Genomic DNA, 15,276 nt, shown 5'->3' on the forward strand with positions numbered 1-15,276 from the left:
CCAGGCACTTGCCGGTAAAATGGGTGTAACCTAGATATCCTTTAGGTGCATGACTCGGGTGAGGTGTGGGAGTCAGATACTTTCTCTTGGCTTCTGTACATGGTTGTGTGTGCACCTGCCTGCTTCCCACCCCATCCCAGGGACCTCTGACCTGCTGCAGAATGTGGCCATGACACTGGGGTGGATGCCCTGGGTTTGAGCATCCGTCCTACTTTCCACTGGCTGTCCGAGCTTGGCTGAGACTTGAGTGCATTCGTGAAGAATTAAATGTGAGAATGTGTGCAAACTATTTAGCACAGTGCCTGACTCAAGGTCAGACCTTGCTCAGTCTGTGCAGTGTCCTGGTCAGCCTAGGGGTGGCTTTAACTAACAGTACCTGACACCTGAGTGCTGCGATTCTGGTGCTCAATCCAAGGTGAGTGCCCAGGGTACCTCTTCCTGGGTCATATGTGTTTGGCTTTTCCTCAGAGGTGAACAGAGAAAGATACTGAGCTTTTATCTTCTCTAAGGACACGAGGCCCATCACATTGAGTGCCACTTCCTAATACCCTCTGGGACGGGGCTCCAGGATAGGGAAATGCTAGGCGCGATGTAGGTGTGGACCAGAGCGGGTGCGGTTATGATTTTTCCAATGTTGCTTTAGAGTTGCTGTACAGTGAGGTCATCTGGCTACATGGACCTTGGCTTTGGGAGTGTTTGGAAATCCAAACGTGGCTGCTGGGAGTAGACGCTCAGCAGTTGCTTCCCTTGATTGGCTTCGGGATCTTAACGTTAGATGAAAGTCCAGGACAGCAAACAGAACTGCTGCCGGCGACACATTGTGTGAGTGGTTCCTCTGTCTCTTATGGGTGGAGGCACTCATTTTCTCTCTGGCCCTCAGTTTTCTCATCCGAGCAATGGGCTTTCATAGGCTGTGTGGAAGAGATAAAGTCAGGTGTGTGAGCATCCAGCAGCAAGGGGCTAGGAGAACCCTGGCTCCTAAGCCTGCAGGGTCCTGGGAGGCTTCAGAGGACTGGAAGGCAGTGGGATTGATGGCTGAATGGCAGCCCACAGTGGGCATGCTCAGAGGAAGCCTTGCCCCACAAGCCCTCAGGAACCTGGGTGTGTCATAGAGAGACTTTTTGAGAAATGCCATGCTGGTTCCTCCTCTGGAGAAGACAGCCTCCAAAGCTGCAGGATCTCGAAGACCATCCCTGCTGACCAGTCATGGAGGAAGAGTTGCTAACCGCTATCTATCTCGTAAGTGAAAGGTGATGGGGACGTCAGACCTTATTTGTGAAAATTCGGCTAGTCATGAGCCTATTATGGATTCTTTGAAAATGTGATCTCACATACTCCACGGAAGGGATTTGCAAATCAAAGAGACTATTTATTGCAGTGGGAATAAGGGACCTGCCAGATTGGGGGAGAAAAAAAACAGTACTGGAGAAACCTGATGTTTGAACATGAAGACAGTAGCAGATACACACTGCTGAATTTTATCCAAATACTGGAACCCAAATTGGAACAGAAGTTGGTGAAGAATTATTTTATAAACCCATTTTCATCATAACATGTGTAAAATGCAAATCTTGATCATTATGCAAATTACTTACTTGGTGTAATTTACTTAATTCAAAGCACTTAATGCAGCGTGGTGTTTTTTTTTTTTTTCCAAAGTGCCGGAGTAGACGTTTATTTTAAATTGTTTTTAATCTCCATCTTCCAGCCTGATTATTTAAAAATGTTTCTTCCCCTTGTATTTTGTTGTACTTTTGCATTTTTATTTGGAAGAGAATGGAGGCTGGTAAGCTGTGGAAAGTGTTCTAACCCGTGCTGTCCTGCATTGCCAGAGTCCTGGTGGGGGGTGTGGGTAGGGCTTACATTGGGACTGCCCTGTCATCCCTGCACGTGTGTGAACACACTACGGAAACGGAAACATACCTCCCTCTGATCTGCCCTCCTGTGGCCTTGGTGCGTGGTGCTGAAGCGTGTCCCAGAAGAAGGTGTCTGGCTCGCTGCTGGCTCTCGGAGGGAGGTGCTTGCTCCTTTTCTTGGGTTGCTTTGGATGCTAGAAGAGAGAGCCGACCCTTTTAGCTGTCTATTGTGTCCCGGAATTGTGTACTAGCACCTTCCTCCCTGATGAGCCTCTGGAACAAGGGAGCTGATTTGCTCCTGCGGGAGCTCTCGCCAGGGGCGTTCCCTGTGCTGATGAGAGGCTGGAAGGGAACTGGCAGCCTCCCGCCCACCGCTGTACCAGCTGTCCCCTGCCCCTGCGCTCCAGGCTCACCAGATTCCTCAGAGAAGGCCTTGAGCGCTACTTGGCAAATGAACAAGTCTGCAAAGGGCAGACGTGTGCAGGGTCACTTGGGGAGTGAGAGGTGGGTTTTCAGCCCACACCTGAGTTCCTTCTGTGTTCCCAGCCCTAGCTGGGGAAGGGCAGCGTGGTCACCTCTGCATTTCCCTAATACTTGCATCCCAGGTCATCACAGAGGAGGGTGGTTGGCTTTTTTTTTTTTCAATGCATCATGGCTTAAGTCGAACTATTTAATAACATCTGTGACATTGTGACTTTGAGGTCGTGACCATTTGTGTACGTGTGTGTGTTCAGAACACTTAAAATCTACTCCTCCAAGCCATTTTAAAATGCACAATGCGTTGTTATCAGCTGTAATCACATTTGTACAGTAGATGATTCGGATTATTCTTGCCCTCTAACTGAAGTTTTATGCATTTAATCAATATCTCTGCAACCCACCCAGCTCCCAGCCCCTAATAACTGCCATGTCACTATTTATTTTTAAAACTATTTTATTTGTTATTTTTGAGATAATTCTTATATTTATATTATAGACAATGACTTTATGGTTCACTAAATAAGGAGTTCAATAAATAAAAAGTAAGACCATAGCTGAGTAGGGAAACAGGTAAAGGCTGCAAACATTAATTTCATGAAAAGATGTTCAACTTCATCATATGAAGTAAATTTTGAAATAGTCACAAAAACGCAGCAGATTAAGCATCTCTATGGACACTGGTTCGAGTCCTGGTTGCCTCTATTGTTCTTCTTTTTCCTCTTCTTCTTCTTCTTCTTTTCTAAGATTTATTTTTATTAGAAAGTCAGATATATGAGAGGAGGAGATACAGAGCGGAAGATCTTCCATCTGCTGATTCACTCCCCAAGTGGCCACAATGACCAGAGCTGAGCCGATCCGAAGTCAGAAGCCAGGAGCCAGGAGCCAGGAGCCAGGAGCTTCCTCCAGGTCTTCCACACTGGTACAAGGGTCCTAAGATTTGGGGCTGTCCTTGACTGCTTTCCAGGGGCACAAGCAGGGAGCTGGATGGGAAGTGGGGCTTCTGGGACACAAACTGGCACCCATATGGGATCTCGGCGTGTGCAAGCTAAAGACTTTAGCCATTAGGCCATCGTGCTAGGCCTGGTTGGTTCCCTTCTGATCCAGCGCCTTTTTAATGAGCCTGGGAAAGAAGTGGAGCATCTCCAGTGCTTGGGCCCCATACTGACATGGGAAACCCAGAGGGCTCTGCAGACTCCTGGCTTTGGTCTGACCCAGCCCTGGTCTTTGTGGCCATTTAGAGATAATCTAACAGATGAAAGATCTCTCTCTGCCTCCCGTTCCCTGTAAGTCTCCCTTTCAAACAAATAGTCACAAAAATCATTAGAACTATGGTAGTCTACAATTCTTACCAATTTGTTTGACACAAGGTTTGACAAAACACTGTGTTTGTAAGCAAAACTGATACATAGGCATTTCTTTCATGAAAGTGAGATTATACAGTGTTTGTCTATGTCTGGCCTATTTTACTTCATGTCCTCCAAGGTTCATTTGTGTTACTGCACATGTCAAAATTTGCTTCTTTTTAAAAGCTGAACATACCATTGAATATATCTACCACATTTTCTTTATCTGTTCTGCCATCGATGGATATTTAGGTTGATTCTGTATCTTTTTTTTTTTTTTTTAAAGATGTACTATTTGCATGAAATAAGAGATGACTAATGACAGGGAAAGACAAAGTCATGTCTTTCATCCACTGCTTCACTACCCAAACGGCTTTCAACAGCTTGAGCTGGGACAGGCTGAAGCCAAGAGACAGGAATTCCACCTGGGTCTCCCACAAGTGTGGCATGGGCCCAAGCAACATAGGCCATCTTCTGCTGCTTTCCCAGGTGCATTAGGGATCTGGATGGGAAGTGGAGCAGCTGGGACTTGAACTGGTGCCCATATGGGATGTCAGCATTGCAGGAGGTGCCTTAACCCACTGTACCACCAAGCTGGCCCTTGAATGTTGTGAATAGTGCTGCACAAAATGTGAGTGTGCTTATGTGTTTTATTATCAGAGTATAGCAAGGCCAACAGATCAGTTGACTAATGTTAAAGAGGTATTTTCCTTTATTTCTAATTTAAAATTTGAAAAAAAAAAACCCTTTTATTTTATTTGAAAGACTGAGAGACACAGACAGACAGAGTGAGATCTCCCATCTTATGGTTCACTCCGCAGATGCCTATAGTGGCCGGAACTGGGCAGGTCAACCCACCACAGACAACCAAGCACAGCCGCAGGGAGGAGAACAGAGGGCCATGGCTATGATGGCCTGGGTGTGGGGGGGTGATGACAGCCATGCCCTGGACCTCTGCTTCCCCGAGCAAGGGAAGCCCTGGACTAGGAGCTAGCACCTGCCGTGGGTTCCAGTGTTCCTTTGGCTCTCAGATTCTTCCCGTTGGAGCCTTGGCTGCTCAGCTACAGGTCCGGGATGTAACTTGCTTACTGCCATTTTCATGATGATCTGAGGAACTCGGTTTCTAAGGGAGCCACCTGCCCCTAGGAGGCCCGGGGAGCCAATTCCTGATGGTGTGTGAGGAGGGTGCCACAATGGCTAGATGGGAACACTGGGAGAGTATATGACTGACTATGTGGCCGAGATTGAAGCCGGGGCACTTGTGTTCTAGTCCAGCCCTGGCCTCAGTGTGGCTCTTGGTACAGGCACTGCTATGGCCCAAATATGGTGGTTGGGAGGAACCCAGGGATCTCTGTCCACTGAGTCAGACAAAAGAGTGTGCCAGGGAGCAGAAAAGTGCCCTCCATCCCAAGCCCCTGGGCCTGGACCAGGCTTCCTGTACAGTGCTACCACACAGTGAGACAAGCTAAGCAAACAAAGAGCAGGCAGCACCTGACACCTGCCCCAGCACATGGCCTCACCTGCAGTGCCCTGGGGTCCAGAGCAGCCACAGAGTCTTCACCAGCCTGCATGGGATGCTGCAGCTCTGTGGGTCGATGAAGTCCTTCTTTCTAATTTGTGAACCAACACATAATATCTAAAATTTTAATGGGGTGCATTGTATTGTCTTGATACACTGTAAAATAATCAAATCAGGGGGACAAGTCCCTCACCTCATTCAGCATTACTTCATGTTGAGAACATTCAAAATTTTCTCTAGGGGCCAGTGTTGTGGCATAGTGGGTACAGCCCCCTGTGGTGCTGGCATTCCAAATGGATGCCAGACGGAGTTCTGTCTATTGTACTTCTGATCAAGCTCCCTGCTAATAATGGGAAAGCAGTGGGGGATGGAGTTCCAAGTCCTGGGGGGCCTGTACCCATGTGGGAGACCTGGAAGAAACTCTTGGCTTTGGATTGGCTCAGATCTGGCGTTTGTGGTCCTATGGGGAGTGAACCAATGGATGGAATATTTCTCTGTCTCTCCTTCTTTTTGTAAATCTGCCTTTCCAATAAAAATAAGTAATTTTTTTTCAATAAGCCTGAGTGGTGTCATTAGGGATATCCCACGCTCAGCTCCACTGGCCTTGCTTGGGTGAAGTGCTTGTTCTCTTTGGGCGAGCCACATGGTGCAGGGCTGCTGTTGAGATGCTGGTCTTGTTACAAAGAAAAACCTGTTACCCTCAGTTCCATCAAGAGATTCTTCTGGACTCCAGGCTCCTTCTGGGGAACCCCTTCCTGGGTTGTTTATTCCAACAGAGTCTGTCTCATGTGTGGAGTCAAGAGGACAGCTTTGGGCTCTCTGCTCACCCCTGAACCAAGCAGGCTGTGAGCTTTCAACTGGGCTTGTGCGAGCACCCACTGGTACAGGCAAGGAGATGGATGCTGCATCCAGAGATACCAGGTCCTCAAAGCAAAAATCTGAGCCTCAGCCTGGGGCATGTGACACCGGCTGTTCCACAACAGGTTGGGGGCAGGGATTAGAGGACTAGAGATGAGATGTCCTGGGTCAGCTCTGGTTGGGGTGGCCAACGATTTCTGCTTGCCATTGATGCACAAGAAGCCTCAGCTAGGTGCGCACAGGGAACTGGAGGGATCTGAGGGCAGAGCCAGAGACCTCTGGACCCAAAGCCTGGAGCTGTTTTTTGCTGGTCACTGTCTGCCTGGGTGGGAGAGTATTGCCCGGCCTGCAGGGTCTTATATCAGCACTGTTTCCTCCTCCTCCTCTTCCTCCCTCAGATATTCGTGGGCTCCAGAGCTTCCTGGATCAGGCCTCACGGCTGGGCCTTGATGTGTCCTTGCAGAAGGTGGACAAGAATGTCAGCCACGTGTTCAGCAGCCTCTTCACTACCATGAAGACAGAGGAGCTGAACCGCTACCGGGACACACTGCGCCGTGCCATCCTGCTGCTTAGCCCACAGGGTGCCCACTCCTTCATCAATGAGGTAGGTCATGGTGGTGATGGTGGTGGTGGTGGTGGCAAAGCCTGCAATTGCAGGAGTCTCAGGCCCAGGGCCATGAGGGTGGCTCTGGTCAGCTTGTGCGTGGCTGGAGATCATGTGAGGATCTGTGGTGCGGAGCCCCAGAGCTTACTACCCTGTGGAGCAAAGTGCGCAGCATGCGTTGGCTCCCAGTTGGCCTGCGACAGGTGACTGAAGCTCTGTTTGGGTTCTGAAAAGCTGATGAGGTGTCTGCTTGCAAGGCTCTTGCCAGAATTTTGGAGGCAACCCTGAGGCTGTTGCGTTCCCTTTGCCTCTCCCTTTTGTTTGTTGACAGCGGTTAAGTCTCTAGGAGCAAAGTGTGCAGCCCCTGCAGGGTGGGTGTGGTTACCCTGGCATTCTTTGGCATCTTGATGTGTTACCTTCTGCATATCACTCAGTGGAGTCTTGTGTTGGCTTATTTCTTTGGTGCTTGGGCTAAACAGTATGTGTCTCCTCTAAAAACACGTTTTAGCAGAGGTTCGGACCTTCTGATGGAGTTAGGGCTTGCTGGTTTAGTGCCAAGGAATCCATTCATCTGAGAAAAGTGAGAAGGATCCAGGCCTGAAAGGACTGGCTACTGGGCACTGGCCTTAGTGGTCTAATGGCAGAGAGGTGATGAGCGGCTGTTGGATGGGGCCTCTTGGGAAGTGGTGCATCTGGGAGCAGGAGTGAACTGAAAAGGTCACAGGGCAGCTGGGTGCCCTGTGCAGTTTCTCTGTACAGCCCCAGTCACCTTGCTGGTCCTCTCTCTGACTGGAAGTGACTTGAAAACAAAAGCAGAACACTGCCGATTCCAGCTGATGTCATTTGCTTGCTTGTTCTGCCTTTTCCCTCTAATCAAGTATTACTCAGAATGCTGCCTTATGCATCAGGAAACCAGCACGAAATCTACTGCTTGAGGACTGAAAACTCAAAATGCTTAACTTGGATGCTGTTGGTGGGCAGCCTTGGCGTGCATGGCTAATGGGGTCCGGGTCACACTAGTGGTCAGCTGGACTGAATGGGCCTATCTACTGGTGGCATTTGCACCAGAATGTTTTCCTGTCCGGAGCAGTTCTGGTCCAGTAATGGGTGGCTTGGGGTTAACAGCTCGCATGCGTCCAGTGTTTCTTGGAGAGTCCCCTACCGTGCTCCTTCCTTCCCATCCTTTGCTCAGCCACCATTCTGCTGTAGAGCCTTGGAGTGGAAATAGTATTGGCTTTGGAGTTAAACAGATTTAGGGTCAAGTTCCAGCTCCCTTTTTCACTATCAGTGTGACCTTGGGCTGTTGGCTTTACTTTCCAGCCTGAGTTTCTATTGTGTAAGGAAGGCATGGAAGTAAAGGCAGTGGTGATAGATGATGCGGTCCTCAGATTGTCCAGAAGCATCTGTTCCTGTCTCTGCCCATGTTGGTGTGTTTTCCTTCTGGATGAATCCAGTTCTTTTTTGTTCTAGGACCTGCAAGGATGGAACACAAGGCCAAGACTAGACTCAAGATCTTACTTGCATATGGTTGATCATTCAAGTTCCTGTGATGTTGGAATTGCTGTGTAGCTTTGGCAGGTTGCCTTTTTCAAGCCCCCATGCTGTGTTTGCAGAACCTTGCATTCTTGAGTGTTTGGGGGTCTCCACAGGGGCCACTTTGAGTGTCAGGCAAGAATGACAAAGCCCTGCAAGTGGTGACAGGAGAGTGAGGGGCAAAGATGGCATTTGGACTACAGGCGTGGGGGCAACTATGCCTGCTTTTGCCTTCAGCTTCTGTTATACCAGAGTCTTGGCCTCTGGTCCCAGATTGGGTTTGAGGGGAGCACTTGTTTCTGAGTGCCCACTGTGGGCCTGGTACTTTGACTGCATTCATTTATCCTCACACATTACCAGCGAAGAAAGCAAAGACTAACACTGAATGACTTGCTTAATCATGCTAGTAACTACTAAGAGATGGAACAAGATGCATGTTTAGCTTCTGCCCAACCCAGAACTCCTGTCTCTGAGCTGTGACAATTACCTGCTGGCTTCGTGAGGGAGAATGTGGGTCAACTGCCTCTGGCCGGGGTCTGGCAGAGGTTTGGATGCTTACGCTTGTGGAATTTTGGTGCCTCTGTGAAGCACGGTAGAATATGGAATCTAGACCCTGGAGGTGAATACAGTCTGTCCAGTTGGCTAGCCCAGCAGGTCCCCAAGAGACTCTCAGGAGTACTGACCCTGCACAGAGCCTTTGTCGCTGCCTGGAGGCAATGCTTTGGGTTTGTGGAGCAGATGGACCCAACTTCCTCTTTGTTCTGACAAGGACAGGTGATGTTCACAAGGGCAGTCCCCTGCCAACCATGCCCTGAATTTTCTGAAACTTAGAATGCTGTTATGGAGAGGTGATGGCCTCAGCCCCACTCTCATCAATGTCTGGTCAGTGTCACATCTGATTGGGGAGGTCGGGGTGGGGTAGATTAGATGTTCTGCTGTCAGTGTGGGAGGTGTGGCCTTGTCAGCTATAAATTCCCCCCCTTCTTCACTCATGAATCTGACCCAATGGGATGGAGAGAGGAAAGTAGCCTCCTGGAATCTTACGTTTTACAGAACATGAATCTGTTGCTAAGGCTGGTGGTTTCCTGTCATTGCTGTGTGACACGGATGTGGCTGCCTGTGGCCCATCTGGATGGAAGGCTGATGCATTAGGAGCTGCTTCACTGGATAGTATGCCTGTTTGTTGAGGGTCGTTCTTGGCCTGGTGGCAGTAGCACATGACACCACTGGCCTGCTTTGCAGGGGGCCATAATGGCTGAGTGTAGCAGGGTCACTAGCCTGACCTTGATGGAGAGTGGTGAGGGGGCTAGAGGCCAAGGCACTGGGACCTGCGGGTTGGGGGGAGCGGTGGACTCCTGTAACAGAACTCACATGGAGATCCCCCGTTGTCTTGATTTCACATTGTCTCTTTCAGAATCTTTGTGGCCAGCACCTCAAAGCATCATCTTAAAAAGGTGTTGAGAGGAACCCCATGGGGAGAGGCTGGGCTTGGAGGGCACAGCACCCTGTTTTCCCAGTTCCAGGCCTGGGGCCCTCTGTGCAGCTGCCTTTGGGAGCTGCTGAAAGTTCAGGCTCTAGAGAAATCCCTTCCCCCATTAGAACCTGTTCTGTTGTGTGGTTGACGTTGGTGGCAAAGCGGTTCTTTGTAGTCATGCTCTAACTGTGGAGTGGGCCGCATTCATGACCTCTTCCTCCTCACATTGGTCCTTCTCAAGGCCTCTGGCTACTGAGTGGGGCATTGGAGTTAGGGCGGAAAGTCTGCCAGCTGGCCTCAGAGATAGAGGAGGTGGTGATGGTGCTTGCTCGTGGGCCATGGTGCACTAAGCAAGTGGCAGTGCAGAGAGAAGCTGAGGGCAGAGGCTCTGGGAAGCACCCTGGTGGCTGCTGAAGCCTTTGCCCTTTAGCCATGTTCGTTCTGCCACTTCTCTAGATTTGGTGACCTCCAACTCTGCGCTGGTGATAATTACCAGATTGTTGTTTCTGCTGTCTTGGAACTCACAGCTGGGTGAGGAACAAAGAGGTGTGAACTCTTTCCCTGTAAGGCAGAGATATAGACCAAGGCCGGTGATATCATGGAGAATGGAGAAGTAAGGGTGGTCAGAGGCCAGAGGATGTCCTGAATTAGGGGACTCTGGGACTAGGTCTATAGGGATAGACTTGACCTAGTCTAGATGTCAGGATGAGTTGGCCACAGAGGTCTGGAGCGCCTCAACATGTTCGGGGACTTGGGTGTCATCATGTTGCAGCAGTGCTTGTGCAAGGCAGGCAGTAGGTGGAGGTGAGGCTGTGATGTCAGTAGGATCGACACTCTAGTTGGGGTGGGGAACCTGAACTTCAGTATTTATTTATTTATTCTTGAAGTCCTTTTCAGGAACTTAGAGGATAATAGCTTACAGATTTTATACCTTAAGGTTCTTGTTCTTCTCTAGGCCAGGTTTGATAGGAAGATCTCCACACCACAGTCTGGGTTCTTCTCAGCTCCTTCCATTTATTCATCAGTGTGTCATCTGCTCACCATCTGACCATTTGTCCATCCATTCATCCATCATGTGCATCATTTGTCCATCTATCCATCTCCATCTATTCATCCATCTATCATCCATCATCATCCATCCACATGTTTGTCATCTGTCCATCATCTGTTCATCCAGTCATTGCCCAGCAAATGCAAACTGGCTGGCTCCTATGGATCTGGAATGATATCAACTACTGAATGCAAGTGTATGACAGTGCCTCCTCCCTGATATTAGTCACACATTGAAGGTTGTGGTCATTCACAATGGCTGCAGTCTTGTTGGGCCTTCCCACTAGCCAGTAGAGAAGTGTTGCCCCACTGTTCTGGGTATGACATTGTTCTGTGTGTGAGCATTGTGGAGGCTCCAGTATGCTGTCCTTTCACCTTTCCTTCCTTATCCCTGGGTCTCTGTCTCTGCATGTACTTAGGTCTCCTTCTTTTTTTTTTTCACCTCCATTTCTTCCTCTCCCTGCCCATCTATTTTGTTCCAATGAAAATAAAAGAGCAGGAAAGTTAAACTATTTTAAACCATTTATTTACTTTATGGAGAATTTTTGCTAGTTGCTCATAGCTCATGGAGAAATAATTGTAGCCTGCTCATTCTAGGTTTCTAGGCATTTTGCATCTCTGTGTGTCCTGCAGATGTTGGACAATCTGTCCCAGTTGCCAAAGTGTACCATGCTCAGGATCAGGGGCATTCAGGAAGTCACTGTCTTATCTTCCGAAAGCAGCACAAGGCCTGGTCCATGGTGCAGCTGAGGGAGTAAGTGAATGGGTGATTTACGTTTCTCACTTCACGGAAGGACAGTACATAAAGCTGCTGGTCTGATTGGTTGGTTAAATCAAGTGTCTGTGCCTTGCTTGTCTTTTTGGCAGTTGAGGCAGTCCTAGGTCAGCTCTCAGAAGGGAGTTGGTCTTTCAAGCCTGTCTTGGACCTAGGTGGGTCAGTGCATGCAGGCCTGGGCTGCTCCTGCAGATGGAAAATTACTGACCCACCTGTAGTCCCGAATTGAGGACCTCTGGGCACAGAGAGATGACCTTATGGGGTGAGAGGTATTGGTGGTAAACAGATGTGCAGGCAGGTAGAAGAGACTGGGCATGGGCATTTGTGTGTGTGTGTGCACATAGACATGCATGGATATGTTTACACAGGCTGATCCAAGGATGCAACCAATAGCTATATACACTCATACAAAACGGACCCTTAGACTATCATAGCCCAGTGGGTACACACACACACACGAGAGCTAGGAGGCTGACAGTGCTGGTGGCACAATGGTTTGTAGAAGGTGTTGTGATGCTTGGAAGAAGTGGCAGCTACCAAATAGCAGATAAGTGCAACAGGTGGCATTTCCCTTTGCAGTGACACTGATTCCAGTGATCTCTCCTGAAATAACATGGCAGGTAGATAAACAAAGATGGATGGCCTGCTGGTGGGAGAGCTTTCCACCCAGCTGTTAGACTGGGTGTCTCCTTTGACTTAGATGGACCAAAGATGGAAGGGGACACTGCCCACACTCCCATCCTAGATGACCATCTCAGGCATTGGTGTGTGGCTTGGGCCAGTTTCAGTGTGAACAGAACACTGCCTTCAAGTCAGTGGTTTGTCAGAGTTTGTGGTAGTAAGTGAACACTCCCGCTATTGGAATAAAAAGACTGTTTCCTTTCATACTTTTATAACACAGGTAATTAAAATCAGCACAGTGTTCATTGTCCCACATGATACGTGCAAATATTTCTCACTCTGACACAGTAAATCTCCAGCAGACGACTTTATCACTCAGGGCTAAGATAATTCTGTGCTATTTAAGTATCATTTACCAGAGTATTTTAAATTACTAATTAATTATAAAAGATTAATTTTAAATAATGACTTGCATTTGCATTTAATTATATCCTCTGTTTACAGATTTGTAGCCTTAGCATTTTAGCAAAAAGTGTTTTGAGCCAGAAAAATCAGTATTTTTTTTTTTCGCTTAGAAATTCTTAGAAATGAGCTCATGAGCTAGAAACATTTGATTCTGGTGGAGTTGGAACTCAGAGGCTGTGGGAGGCAGCCAGAACTCAGGGCTTGCCTGGGATAGGGAAGAAAGCAGAGAGCAGTCTTCTTAAAGTCTGTGTTTGGTGATGCTACAAAACTTTTGTCCTCCCTCTGTTCCCACAGTGCAGCTCACCTTTTCTAGCCTCTCCCCAGGCTGATGAAGCTGCCATGGCTCCTGTCCTGGGTGCCGGTTCCTGATGTCCCAGCCTCTGTCTGTGACAGCAGCATTGCACCCCACAGGGCCTGCCCCATCCTCACGGTAACCCCCAGAGTTGTCGCCTTGCTAGAGCCAACCCAGCACCCATGGTCTGTGTGTGGCCATCTGTAGCTGTCCCCACCCTCTGGAACCTGCCTGAATCAAGGGCAGAAATTGGGGCAATGCCTCTGCAAGTTACCTGTGCATGTCCTGTGCATGATGGATAGTAGATGGACCAAAGAGCACTCGACTTCCACCCCCACTCAAACCTCCCCTAGACCCTCACCATGGGGGGCACAGACTAACCATACTCTAAGTGCTCGAGCCAAGTAGAGGCATCAGAAACAATTCAAGGTCTGATTTTTTGGCTATACCAAAGGAATGGTGAAGTGATCATCAAGGAAAAGCATCTGCATGTTCCCATTTTCTGTCCCATCTTCAGTCAGGCCAACCCATTGCTCATGCTCAGGGATGCCCAGGGCCTTACACCCACTGTCTGAGCAGACTCAGAGTGAGATCATGGACTTGAGCACAGGCCTGAGGACACCTGTCATTAAATAGTCCCTCCCTGAGGGAATCTCTGTGGCTTATTAGCAGGTAGCCCCAAAGGCTGGGGGTGGTGGGTGGCATCAGAAATAGCCACTTACAAAGGGAAGTTGCCTGCAGCAGCCAAAATGATTCAGTTAACCTTTGTAACATTGGGTCCCCAGGGGCAGTCCCCTTTGCAGGGCTCCCCTGGGTTGGTGAGTCAACCTGCTTGTGGATGAAAAAGCTGGAGTGACAGCCTTGTCAGGAAGCCCAAGGTGGCCATGGGGGTGTTGGAGAGGTGGAGGTGAGGAGAGGTTATTATCCATCATGGAATGGATTCCTCTTAGGGAAGCTCCCTGGACCACAGAGTCCATGTATGATGTCATCCTCTGCACGTGGTATCCCCTGAACTGAGCTCTTGCTTGCTGCTGGCTGGATCATGGTCTCATTCACCTGTCCTGTGTGCCCCATGTAGCCGTCAGCGTGGAGGGGAGAGGCCCCTGTAGCAGCTGGATAGTGGAGGGTGATGAACTGCCCTGAAGGTAGGTGTCGGTAAACAGTAAGCATCTGTTATTACCGTGAGTCAGCAGTCCTGCCTGGGTCACACTTGGCTGGTCTGGTTGGGGAAGATGGTGGCTGATCAGACCGGAGCTGAGATGACCAGACTGTGCTTCCCTCAGATCGTCTGACAAGGGGCCAGCATTGTGACACAGAATGTTAAGCCTTTGTTGTGACAGAGGCATCCCATGTCTGAGTGTCAGTTTGAGTCCTGGCTGCTCTGCTTCCCATCTGCCAGTGTGCCTGAGAAAGCAGCTGATGATGGTCCAAGTGCTTGGTCCCCTGCCACTCATGTGGAGCCTCCCCCTAGGCTTTTGGCTTCATCCTAACTCAGTCCTGGCTACTGGGGTCATTTGGGTAATGAGCCAGTGGATAATCAATTTCTCCCTCTCTCTCCCTTTCAAGTAAATAAATAACTGTTTGAGTTGACCCTGCTGCTTGGGGATGGGAGGTAGGCATTGCAGAGTACCAGGCAGGCCCGCTCCTGTGCTGGCTGGGAGTCTGTCTGACCTTAGGTCCCCACCTGCACATGGAGTTACTGGCACCTGACTCACCAGGTTGCTCTGCGTGTATCATGCGAGCGTGTTATGGGGCACAGGCCCTTTGTTCTCTCCCAGAGCCTTCTGTGGCATTGGATGCCCCCAAGCTGGCATGGAGAAGGACACGGGCAGCTCTCTGCCAATGTATTGGATATCATAGGTGTGGAGAGATGTGAAACATCTTGCAGGGTTCGGAGTCAGCCCAGCATCCTTTGCAGTATGGGCTGACAGCATTCACTGCCAGGAGACCAGAGGCCGCCTTATGTGGGCTGTCCTCACCTGTCTGTGTCTGCGCATGCGTACACAGGAGTATGAGGCTGCCAGGAGTGCACTGAGAGGGGCGGTGCCTTCGGCGTAAACAAGCTCCGCCTCTGCTGTGGCGCCATCTTGAAGAGCCTGTTGACTGACACGTCTGTGAACTGGGATCTTAATGCCATTCCAGAGGGTTGCGATTGGAATTAACATGACCTAAAGCTCGAGATTGGGCCCTGTGCAGGGCTGATGCCACCACAGAGTCAGGATCTGAATGTCAGCGGCTCAGAAAAGGGGAGCTGGAAATGGCTTGACCTGCACTATGTCTGGAAGGGGAACGCCAGACATACAGGGTGCTGTAGGGAGGGAATTTGCAGAAAAGGACGCAGTGCTGTCTACCCTTGACCAGCCCAGCTGTCCTGGGAGCTTGGTGTGTTTCTCTGGTACTTCCCAG

General features: G+C 49.5%; 1 protein-coding gene across 1 annotated transcript in view; it reads left to right on the forward strand.

Moving 5' to 3' along the window:
- Nucleotides 1-15,276, forward strand: part of GRID1 (glutamate ionotropic receptor delta type subunit 1) — a 651,231-nt gene that overhangs the window by 175,168 nt on the left and 460,787 nt on the right. Inside the window, exon 4 of the mRNA XM_058671771.1 lies at nucleotides 6,455-6,660. Coding sequence (XP_058527754.1) covers nucleotides 6,455-6,660 — 206 coding nt within the window. The remainder of the gene's footprint in view (nucleotides 1-6,454; nucleotides 6,661-15,276) is intronic.

This window comes from Ochotona princeps, chromosome 13 (genome assembly GCF_030435755.1).
Source record: "Ochotona princeps isolate mOchPri1 chromosome 13, mOchPri1.hap1, whole genome shotgun sequence".
Classification (NCBI taxonomy): Eukaryota; Metazoa; Chordata; class Mammalia; order Lagomorpha; family Ochotonidae; genus Ochotona; species Ochotona princeps.